The following is a 12,240-nucleotide window of genomic DNA, read 5'->3' as shown; positions in this document are numbered from 1 at the left end:
AAGTCTCAGAATCATTTTCAAAATTTTATTTTGAATTCTCTGCAGAGCTTTCTTCCTGGTATTACAACAGCTAGTCCATATTGGTACAGCATACAACATGGCTGGCCTGAAAATTTGTTTGAATATCAAAAGCTTGTTCTTAAGACAAAGTTTTGATTTTCTATTAATAAGGGGATAGAGACATTTTACATATTTATTACATTTGGCTTGAATACCCTCAATGTGATTTTTGAAAGTTAAATTCTTATTTAGCATGAGTCCTAGATACTTAACTTCATCTGACCAATTTATTGGAACCCCTCTCATAGTGACAACATGTCTACTTGAAGGTTTCAAATAAAGAGCTTTTGGTTTATGTGGGAATATTATTAGTTGAGTTTTGGAAGCATTAGGAGAAATCTTCCATTTTTGCAAGTATGAAGAAAAAATATCCAAACTTTTTTGCAATCGACTACAGATGACACGCAGGCTTCGACCTTTGGCGGAGAGGCCTGTGTCATCCGCAAACAAAGATTTTTGACATCCCTGAGGTAACTCAGGTAAGTCAGATGTGAAAATATTGTATAATATTGGTCCCAAAATGCTGCCTTGAGGAACTCCAGCTCTTACAGGAAGTCTTTCAGATCTGGAGTTCTGATAATTAACCTGAAGTGTACGATTTGACAGATAACTTTGAATTATTCTAACAATGTATGTTGGAAAATTAAAGTTTTTTAATTTTACAATCAAACCTTCATGCCAAACACTGTCGAATGCTTTTTCTATGTCTAGAAGAGCAAGACCAGTAGAATAGCCTTCAGATTTGTTGGAACGGATCAAATTTGTTACACGTAAAAGTTGATGAGTGGTCGAATGTCCATGGCGGAATCCGAACTGTTCATTGGCAAAAATTGAATTTTCGTTGATGTGGGCCATCATTCTGTTCAAAATAACCTTTTCAAAAAGTTTACTGATGGAGGAAAGCAAACTGATTGGACGATAGCTAGAAGCTTCTGCAGGATTTTTGTCTGGTTTTAAAATTGGAACAACCTTAGCATTTTTCCATTTGTCAGGAAAATATGCTAATTGAAAACATTTGTTAAATATATCAACTAAAAATGATAAGCTACTTTCTGGAAGTTTCTTGATGAGGATGTAGAAAATTCCATCATCGCCAGGAGCTTTCATGTTTTTGAATTTTTAGCACACATATCTAGTTTCTAGAAGTGGACAGAGGAACGCGGAAATATTCCTGTGGTCGGAGTTATTCCGGTGGATCACTGGGTCAGGTCGGTGAGAAAGGTGCTGTGCGTTCGTGCCCCTGGAAGTAGGCAAATTTCAAGTCACAGGTTATTTCCGGAATCGATTATATTGTGGCCACTACATGACAGAATTTTAAGAAAATTGCATCAGTGTAAACTCTTTTAGAAACGATTGAATTGGATAACTTAGAGTTTTGCTTTTGATAAATCCTACAAATGATAATTTTCGGGTTCCGAGACGTCTCCAACTTACGATAAAGTGGTCAATTTGTATCTGCTTATGGAACGCATTTTAGGTTTCAATTATGTTTGATTTCTACTTTTCGAGATTTGAAGCGGTTTTGTATCCATCAAATCTATAGCCGGTTCTTCCTGGCATTACGACCGAATGGCCACATCCGGTATATTTTAAACGGTGCAAAACCCTTCATTTATAATATTGAATACTAGATCTTAATGATTTATGCAAATTAAAATGATTGTCATTGCAAATAAATAAAGGTAACTTGGCATGTCCCAAAAAATAACCCTTTTTAACCCGACCCGGCCACAGGAATATTTCCGAGTTCCTCTGGCCACTTCTAGAAACTAGATATGTGGGCCAGTGAACTGACAAAAAATCTTTTGAATCCGTTAAGAATTCTCTGAGCGGTGAGGGTTTCAGTATTTTTGCTTTCACTCAGGCCTATACGGGTTAAGAACGCTATTTCTCAGAAATCATCAAATGAATTTCTAGTATTCCGAAATATTTCTAAGTGAAACATAAAAAGATGAAGTCTTAATATTGTTTTTCCTTTTCATGGGCATTACGTCCCTAATGGCACAGAGCCTGAACAATTATTAACTGAGAGCTTGTTTACGTTTTTTAAGAATATTTATTTACGTTTTTTTTAAGGATGTCCCGTATTTGCTCCTCATTTGTACCGTTTTTATCTGGTTAGCTTTTTTTTTAAAGACACAACACGTTAATGCTTCCAGTGGGCTATTCGCCCTTTGAAGGAAGCACCACACTAGACAACGGACTAGCATGCAACGCCCAGTGGCACAGTCGGAAAACATTCCTCTCGATAAGTTTTTCGGTCTGAGGCGGGAATCGAACCCACACTCCTTAGCACGATGCGGCTAAATGCCTCGGTGACACTAACCGCACGGCTATGAAGCCCACAACGTTAGCTTATGGTCAGCCTATCCAAGGCACACCTAAGGGACCGTTCAAATATTACGTAGTGCAACAGGGGAAGGGAGGGGATCTTCAGTAGTGTTACGCTGAGACGAGACTCGCGGAGACGGTCTTCTTTTTCTGTGATTGCTGAGTTTTTTTCTTATTCCACTTTGTGTTTATACCAATTATGCGCATGCTGTTCAATTCCACACATGAATCTCTCAGCAAAAAATGATTGAGTTTGCATCACATCGAATCATAAATAGCCGTTTGTGTGAAGTTTCATGCCAGCAAACGTAGCAGACATTATAAATAATTGATCTTCTGCTAAGATTTATCAGCAACTTTGGAAGAAACTGCTCCGTCGACTGTGGTTTTTAATAACAGTTTACTTTGAACACAATACGTTTCACTTTTTCAGCCATAAAAACGGTGAGCTGCATTTGACGTTTCGTGAGAGGGGAATCTGGGCTGCATATGACGTTGATATTTTTCCTCTTCGCGAGTCTCTCTCAGGTGTTACGGTAAATATAAAACATTTAAATTTTCCATATGAAAGCTGTTATGTGGGAGTAGGGTTACCAGACGTACTCTTTCCAGAGTACAAGTACTCTTTTTTGAGTTGAAAATTTGTGTACTATTCTTTTTTGCTAACCAGGGTCAAATGTACTCTTTTCCAGGTATTACTGAAAATTTCTTACAAATCAGGTTTTGACCCGATTTTGTAGCCCTGTCACGGAAGACTTTTCGTTACCACCTTACCACCGTTTCACTATCATATTTTCTTTAAGTCTTAATTAATCTTGTTCAAGGTACTATGAATAGGCATTACATAGGGTAGAACGCCCAGATAGCCGTAGCGGTAAACGCGCAGCTATTCAGCATGACCATGCTGAGGGTCGTGGGTTCGAATCCCGCTGGTCGAGGATCTTTTCGTTAAGGAAGTTTTCTCGATTCCCAGGGCATAGAGTATCTTCGTACCTGCCACACGATATACACATGCAAAAATGGTCAATCGGCAAAGAAAGCTCTCAGTTAATAACTGTGGAAGTGCTCATAAGAACACTAATCTGGGAAGCAGGCTTTGTCCCAGTTGGGACGTAACGCCAGAAGGAAGGAAGGAAGGAAGGGTAGAACGAATTCTAGTAGATTTATTATATTTCAAAGTGAAGCCCAAAATAATTTTGAACATGGGGCTGACAAAATCGGGCCGTCTATGTAACCTATTGATGAAATCATATGAACCTTTTCCGCACGAATCCACAGATTTTTGAATACTGGCTGAATTGAATTGGTTTTATTAGCTATGATTAGAATAAATATATCCATCCGGATGTAAAACTATGTATCAACTGTCTACAATTATTTTAAGTTGAAATGATTTTGAATTGCCTGCTTGCAACACTTTTCGTTCAAGCGCTTTTCCTAGAGACGTCGTGTGTACTCTTTAGTACTCTTTTACAGAATTGATAAAATGTACTCTTCCCAGTGAGAGCAAATATGGTAACCCTATGTGGGAGAGGGAAGGGGTCTAAAATTGGTCAATTTTGCGTTATGTAATATTTGAATCATCCCTAAATGCTTCAAGAGCACAAATCTCGCATATCCCATGATCTCTCCCTAAAAACCAATAGTAACCGAGTATGTTGCTCGTTGTTTTTAAGCAAATGAGCGGACCAAAATAAAAATGATTACCAACGTAAGTTGGAGAAGAATCATCTCATCATCGTATAGGCCTATTCACATGACGTCTCAAGTCAGCTGATCGGGAAGCACTTTGACAGTTCTTCTATGAAAATGACAGACCCGTGTTAGCACCGTTCCTCCACCGATGTAAACAAATGCATAGACGGATCTGTCACATGAAAAGGCCTATATAGCATAATTGAATAACTTGTAAATCCTTTCGTCTGTTCATTGGCAACAAGCTAAACACTACCTAATGGTTACCAAAGATCGAGATCATAAATTAAGCGAGAAATTTAGTGATCGATAAAGGCTGAAAACCTAATCGATTGGTCATCACCTGGGAGGGAGAAACCGATACAAAATTTATGTACGTCATAGTGAGCCGAGATTTTGCTGTCACGAACTGTCACTGTGAGTCCAGATCTTAAAGAATGGACAAACATGAAAAAAGCGCGTAATTGATCAAAATATATTTCTCCATTTCAACAAAGTTGACAACAATCGGTTGAAAATTAATTCCTGCACAACCAAAATCAATGCCACGATAACACCTTCTGTTCCGTACGGAACGTACGGAAAAGGAGCAATCGACGATCTGTTCGCAAACCCAATCCAAATGTAATGAAACGCTCACCGAATAGAGCCCCCAGCGTAACCAAGCCTAGCTACGTCACTGAGATCGCGAGTTACCTCGATTGATGTGAGTTCCACCCGTGAGTGCCCGTGAGAGATTCCCGCCATCATTGTCATCGTCATCGAGGTACTCACTGGGCCGTATGAATAAAATGTAGTAAAGTTGAGTTTACTACATTCTCGGTAGTAAACGCTATATGTGGAACACGAGTGGAACATGTTTGTGTCATTTTCCTTTCTACACCTTTCGAACATACTACAAACAACGCATTGCTATGAATAAAGGTAGCATTTACTACAAAGCTACTGGTAGTTAGCTTCAGAGGTTGCTACACATGCTTTGAGATTGCGGAATTGAATGGAATAATTTACTTTTGAGTAAAAATCATGGGAAAACGATATGAGTTTTGATATTTCGGAAGGTATTTTGAGTTTTGCTTAGGAATTCTGAGTTTTGCTTAGGAATTTGAGTTTTGTTTAGGAATTCGCCCCGACAATGCTGAGATTCCGGTAATATTACCGGCAGTAGCAATTTGTAATATCCGTGTGAATTCTGGCATTACGATAATTATGTTATTTTCTAGGAATTTTAGGATGTCGGTAGGAATTGAGATATTTATAATGTAATTTGGAATTTTACTTGTAAACTCTGACATCTCAGATTTCCTTTTGAATTCCGGAATTCCTGTAGGAACTTTGGGATTCCGATAGGGATGTCGGATTTTTTATGATAATTCTGGAAGTTTAAATACCATTCTAGGAATATTGCGGAAATATTAGGAATCTGGTAAAAACTCTAGAATTGGGGTGGGAATGGGATTCCGAATATTAATCTCTTGGAATTCTGTGGGTATCTTTGAGACGGTATTTCTGTAAGAATCTATGAGATTGCGGTGGGATTCCTGCGAATTATTGTGTGAATATTTGTAATTCTGAAAATTAATCGTAATTATTGATAAACCCTTTAAGATTCCGTTGATCTCCAGTTCCGTTGGAATTTCAAAGCAAAGCTTTAATATAAACGATTTGAATGTCGGTAAATATTTTATAGATTTCAATGGGATTTTTTGTGAAATCGACAAGAATTTTGATAATTTCAAAGGGAACCCTGGTGTTTTAGGGGAGATCCTCATTGAATTCTAACGACTACCAATGGAATCACTACAATTCCCATAAAAATCTCGACATTTTAAGTTCTAGACATTACAAGGATACTATCAGAAACCCCACCAAAATAACGAGAACATCGCAGAAACACTTAGAACTTCCGGAATTCAACATGCTGTTAAGAAAACACACGGGGAGCATCAAAATTCTACCGCAATTTCACCAGAATCTCAGTACTGGTGCTAGAAAATATGTGGTTCCAAATTTGATAGCTGTAATCTCAAGATCTCTTCATAGATGTTAAGCTAGTATTTAAAAAATCATCAATCACTGGCGTTGGCGAAGGCCGAAAACCACCCAGAAAATTCTTTGATGTACCATCATCATAAAATCATAGACATAAAGAGAATACCAGACTAATCGCAAAATTACACTACAAATTTTGTCAAATAACAGCACCTTCATGATTTGTGCAAATTGTCGCGTAATCGATTAGATTCCATGCATTTTCTTCATATGCATGATTGTATTAATTTTAGGCGTCACTCTGAATAAGCCATTTTATGAGACGTTTCGAATCATATGGTTTCTGTTTGTTTACCAGCTTTGAAAGTTTCTGGCGGGCCTTTTTGTTTACGTTTCTTCTAGCGCTACATTTGGAAGGAGGTTATTCAATAATGGCGCTGGTGGCAATGCAACAAAGTTTTTTTTATTTTTGCCTGTAAAATTGAAATCAGCAGGCAGGGAAGATATTTTTCATCTAATGGTAACATAATACATGTAAACCGGGTAGTAATTTGCGCTAAAAGAGACGAGACGTAATCGCCAACAAAAATGTGATCAGCGCCATTCAGATATCATGCTAGTTTTTTGAACAACAACAATGAGCGGCCCGCCAGAAAACGTCATTCGAACGTCTCGTAAAATGGCTTATAGATTGCTCTTTACGTGCAGAATCACTCTGCACTCTGAATGGAAATTTCTTAACGTGCATCTTTAGTCACTGCTCATTAGACCTATTCATATTTTCAAGAATGTCGGGAAATCAACCAGTCAACCAATATTTAGATGTTTCATGTTAAAATGAACTTCTGGTCAAAATTTCAATCAATTTGGAGAAAAATTAGGTGTGCTTCAAATCAATTATGTATTTTTAGTATAATTTCAAGCTATAAAAAATCATAACTACCGAACGGAACACCAAAAATTATTGGAAATACCTCTACACAGTAGTTGATTCAATTCTACGAACTTTTGTCGAACATGATTTTAAGATTGGAGCAAGTTTTAACACAGTTTGGTTGAGGTTTGTGCTTCGAGGTTCTTGAAAATCACTATTTTTAGGAAGTGTTCTCTCTAGAAAACATACCTGTATGAAAATTTAGGATTATTATCTTCTAGAACATGATGACTACACATATCTATAACTCAATCCCGTTGAAAGTTACAAGTTATCTTACGAAAATAAATTGTAAAAAATAGTAACTTAGGAAGCACATATGTGAATCCGCTGTGGGGGAGAAAAGAGCACCACCGTGAGCTTTGTGGAATGTAAAAAATGAACACGTTAGCACTGCTTTTTCTTAGTCGATGATGATGATTGTTTTCAAATCGTTCTGAATCGTCAGTGAAATGCGATCAAAACAATCATCAATCGGAAAGAAAAAGCAATGCTAACTTGTTCAATTCATTCATTCGTCGGTACATGTGTCATGCGTGATTTAACTATCATCAGGTTGCGATGCAGTGCTCGATCTTTGGGCATTTTTTGTAATTTATTGCCTTAGGTAACATGTGAGCTGTTAATGGTTAATGAATTCATAGCTTTACAATGTTCTATTCCCGTTGACTATGGTCTGAAAAAATAATGTCAATGTGTGTTTTTTGTACCATATATATTCAAAAAACTGTGATTTCAGGGTACTGCGGAAAACAAATCTCGATCAAACAATGTTAAAACTCAATTTGATCTTATTAACGTGTTCGACAAACTTTAACAGAATAGAATTAGCTTTCAAGTAGTGGTAATAGCAAATGGTTTTGATTTTCCAAATGCTAGTTATGATTTTTCAAACCTTGATATAAGCTTAAAAACACATTTTCAACTTGAAGCATATTGAAATCTTTATCAAATGAGCTGAAAATTTGACCACACATTGTTCTTAGCATGATAATTCGGAATACTGCTTGACCGGTAGATTTCCAGACATTTTTTCAAATATGAACAGGTCTACTGCTCATGTTCGAAAGTAGTAAGTACTACATGTTCGAAAAGTTTTTTATTCATACCAAAGGTGTAGTAAACTTTGTGGATTTTGTTTTTGAGTAGATGCTACATGTAGTAAAGTTCAAAGTTTTTTATTCATATCACCCACTGGCTCTCACTACAACAGTAACGAAACGATGAGTGCAGACGCGTCGCGAATGTTCCACGCGCATGGAACACGTGCATGGTGAGAGCGCGAACATTCTGGAACGCGTGCGCGTGCATATAAATACGCGACCGTTCCGCCAGTGCAGTCAGTATTGTTTAACCTTCGCGCGCGTATAATCGAGTGTAACAAGTGAAAAGTGATTCTAGTGATAAGTAAGTGCAGAGTAGTGTAATAAAGTAGTGTAGTGATATCAGTAGTGGTGTTATCCTTTCATTCCGAAATCCCGACCCGAGTGATACAGTCCACCCGACCCGACCGGAGTTGGCCACGGTGAACAGCGCCAACACCTTCTAATTTGATCGAATATAAAGTATTCTTTTTACTCTTTTCCAATCGAAATTAAAATTAAATGCACATCAAACTATTGATTGTTTAACGATAAACTTGCGACGATCGACGCGCCACCATATTTCAAATAACGGAGGGTATTAGAACTAACTTGGAGGTGATGATTTGGAGGTTATTTGGCAAGTTGGAGGTTAAAATCACCTCCAAACACTTGCGATTTTGCGGTGGGATGTTGACGTTTGATCACGAATGGCCCTTTTTCCAAATTTGTCCAGAAAGAATCGAAGGTACACAACAAAAGAAAACTAGCGATTTTTCCCAAGCCTGCCTTGATTGTCGTTTGTGAGCTGGAGTTATCTTGCAATTTGGAAGTGTTTTTCAATATTTCGTGCGTAGTATCTGTGCCTCCCTCCCAGGTCACCACCAGCGATTTATCAATCAACTATTCAGTTTGAATGGTCAGCTGGTTCTCAAGATTAGGCTTTCGAAGATATTAGATGTGGTTTCGATTCACCTTCACCCTAATGAGGAATCCAGGTTTTTAAAAGCGTTAATGGCTGCCGCAAACAGGCTCGCTTTCTGGTAGGGACATGTCGATTTGACGTTTGGCTTGGGTCATTTTCTATTGAACGGACCCAAGCTAAACGTCAAATCGACATGTCCCTACCAAAAAGGGAGCCTGTTTGCGGCAGCCATTAGCGCTCGTAAAAAGCTGGATAGACTGATAGCCCCGGCGTGGAGAATGGCAATTTCCAAGCGTGCGTGCCGATCATATCTAGACAAGTTTGAAACAGACCACCTTGTTTGGAAGGAACAACCGATGCGCCTCGCAGCCTCGCATGACCCGCATGACATCAGCAGACAAAAAATCGCGTCTGTCAAAAGTTTCCGATTTTCCGCACGACGGCGAGAGAACCATCATCGGATTGCGGTCATCGCCATAGGAACTTCCCGAGTGTTTTTCATTTTTCGGTGCACCTAGAGTTCACATCCCCAAAAGCCCACAGACACAAAATGGACAAGGAAACGATTGTTCTGCAGCGCAAGTTGGAATCCGAGCTGAAGAACTACAAAGATGCCCAAAAAGGTAAGATTTTGAGAATCGTTCGCCTGACTAATTATGGATAACCAAGTTTTGGTCGATTTCCATTTGCAGAATTTAACAAGCTAGTTCAGCAACAGCAGCTTCTGGATGGCCAGTATAATGAAAACAAGAACGTTTTGGAGGAACTGCAGCTGCTGAAACCAACCAACACGGTAATCGATTGGTTATATCGGTATTTTAATCTTATGTTCTGACATGTGTGTTGTCTTACAATTTCCACTTCAGGTGTACAAATTGTATGGACCGGTTCTGGTTAAGCAAGAGCTGGAAGAAAGCAAGCAGAATGTGGCCAAGCGTATTGAGTATATCAATAAGGAGCTGAAAAAGTGTACGGAAAACATTGCCAGCCTTGAGCAGAAGCAGGACAAGTACAGGGCCAATCTGCAAAAGCTTCAGCGCCAGTACCAAAGCCAGATTGCGCTGACGAAGCCCTAGGGAACCGGATATCGTGGCCTTTGCATTTCTAAGTCCATCTACTAGAGCGCTTCGCACCGTCATCGTTTTACGCATAGCAACCTTCTTAATATACTACCAGTTAAGTTAAATACAATAACTCACATGTCACACTAAGGAAAGCTAATACATACAGCCGTTTATCATTTCGGAACAAAGCACCCGTTTTTTGAATGGGGTCAGTCAGGAATATCGATTAAACATTGGAGCGATTGAGCGTTACCGTTAGTTAACACTCAGGATGCTCGCCGATATGCCAGGCGTAAGAACAGCGATAAACAGATGAAGATTTCTCAAGGTTGGTCGATTGCCTATATTAATCAATCCAAGATCTTCTGATTCTTGGCATTACGTCCTCACTGGGACAGAGTCTGCTTCTCAGCTTAGTGTTCTTCTGAGCACTTCCACAGTTATGAACTGAGAGCTTTCTTTGCCAAAGTTGCCATTTTCGCATCGATGTCTCGTATGGCAGGTACGATGGTACTCTATGCCCAAGGAAGTCAAGAAAATTGTCAGTACGAAAAGCTCCTGGACCGACCGGGAATTGAGCCCAAACACCTTCATTGGATCTCATTTTGACGAATTACCTATCTAATGTTCTTCGTTTCAATCAGATTGATGCACCCACCTTTTCTAATCATGATACTACATTTGCGTCGTTGAATTTTTCTAAATGCCAGTCTACGGATACTGTCCAATATCGTAACTATAATCAAATAAACTCGTATAATTTAAATGAGGCGTTCCACACGATTGATTGGGATAATATTATCGTGTTGATGATCCTGATTTATTGATTGAGTATTTCAATGACACAATTATTAGTTTACATGATTCTTTTGTACCTTTAAAAACAGCTCGTTGTAAACGTAAGTTTAATCCTTGGTTCACCGATACGATAGCTAGAGCTATGGACCAATGCACGTGTTCACTAATTTGACGTTTGAGCGGTGCCGAATTCACTGGTTTCCATGGTCACATAAATAACACGGCACCGCTCAAACGTCAAATAGTGAACCCGTGCATAGGTCCATAGTAAACCGTGACGAAATCAACTAAAAATACTGAACACTAAAGCTAAGTATGCTGTTTCGCTCAAGAAAAGTAAAGAAATTCCTTGACTGAAAGGGTCAAGAAATTTCCTACAGAGAGCCCCCTTTGAAGTGACATTTCTTCTCAACTGCGTACTGCGATCAGAAAAAAGTGATTTTCTTGACCATTTCTTGGGAGAAATTTTCCACGCATCGAGATAGGCGATTCCTTTTCTTGTCAGTAGCAAACCGGCCTTAACTTATTGTTCGGGTGTACGCGATTGGATTTTCCAAATCCCAATGAGCAAACGCTGTTGTGTGGTGCTGTTAGCTTTAAGCTATAATAATTCAATTAGTTTATTATAAGTTTCAATATAAGGTAACTACACTTACAATTTTGGTAAACCGCTAGTGTTACGGCTGATGAGTCGACAGGTTTTTTAATGTACGTTGTATGTGTAAGCTAAATTTAGGTTAAGATATGATTAATTCATTCTTTTAAGCTAGTATTTAAGCAAACATCTTACTCTTACTATAGTAGCTAAGCCAATCCAATATAATTCATCAATCCAACTGAAACTATTTTTTTAAGTGCAAACGTAAAGAATTTTTATAACAATTTGATTTTAACTTTAGACGATTAACTTCCATTAGGTGTTGTTGTCTCAAAATGCAGGCGTCATCGTCGTTGACAGGTGCCATCATCAACGTTCTGCAGCGAAGCATTCTACACGCGCCGCCGCAACGAGGGGTCCGTCGCCACATACCCCCGCCCGTAAACCTTGGTTATCTTCAGGGCTTCCTGAAGGCCTCGAACTAAGTTTACTACCACTCGCGACGTCCAAGACAGCTAATTTAACAGCTGGTCTTCGAAGAACTCCCGTTGCTGTACGGACCAATGCTTGGCGTACTCTCCCGTCCTTGCCGGGGAATACTTGCTCTATTCGGCCCCGTAACCATTGGTTCCTCGCCGATCCGCTGACCACCATCACAAGATCACCTACAGCGATATCCTTGGTTTCATCGAACCATTTGCATCTACGTCTGATCACCGGCAGGTATTCTTTAATCCATCGACGCCAGAACTCCTCCGTGA

The 12,240-nt window shown here is 39.0% G+C and overlaps 1 protein-coding gene across 1 annotated transcript; it reads left to right on the top strand.

The window, feature by feature from the left end:
* Positions 1–9,422: 9,422 nt before the first annotated feature.
* LOC5568602 (probable prefoldin subunit 6) lies at positions 9,423–10,271 on the top strand. Its single transcript, XM_001652384.2, has 3 exons — positions 9,423–9,642; positions 9,712–9,812; positions 9,886–10,271. Exons 1-3 carry the CDS (start codon positions 9,570–9,572, stop codon positions 10,093–10,095), a joined length of 384 nt encoding a protein of 127 aa, XP_001652434.1. The 5' UTR covers positions 9,423–9,569; the 3' UTR covers positions 10,096–10,271.
* Positions 10,272–12,240: the final 1,969 nt, after the last annotated feature.

Source organism: Aedes aegypti, chromosome 3 (assembly GCF_002204515.2).
Source record: "Aedes aegypti strain LVP_AGWG chromosome 3, AaegL5.0 Primary Assembly, whole genome shotgun sequence".
Classification (NCBI taxonomy): Eukaryota; Metazoa; Arthropoda; class Insecta; order Diptera; family Culicidae; genus Aedes; species Aedes aegypti.
This window is presented reverse-complemented; position numbering and strand designations above follow the sequence as displayed.

Bases quoted from the DNA above. Each gene is read 5' to 3' on its own strand.
- LOC5568602 (XM_001652384.2), top strand. From the start codon at position 9,570: ATGGACAAGGAAACGATTGTTCTGCAGCGCAAGTTGGAATCCGAGCTG. The intron at 9,643-9,711 runs GTAAGATTTTGA...TTCCATTTGCAG, and splicing joins CTACAAAGATGCCCAAAAAG to AATTTAACAAGCTAGTTCAG. The intron at 9,813-9,885 runs GTAATCGATTGG...TTTCCACTTCAG, and splicing joins TGCTGAAACCAACCAACACG to GTGTACAAATTGTATGGACC.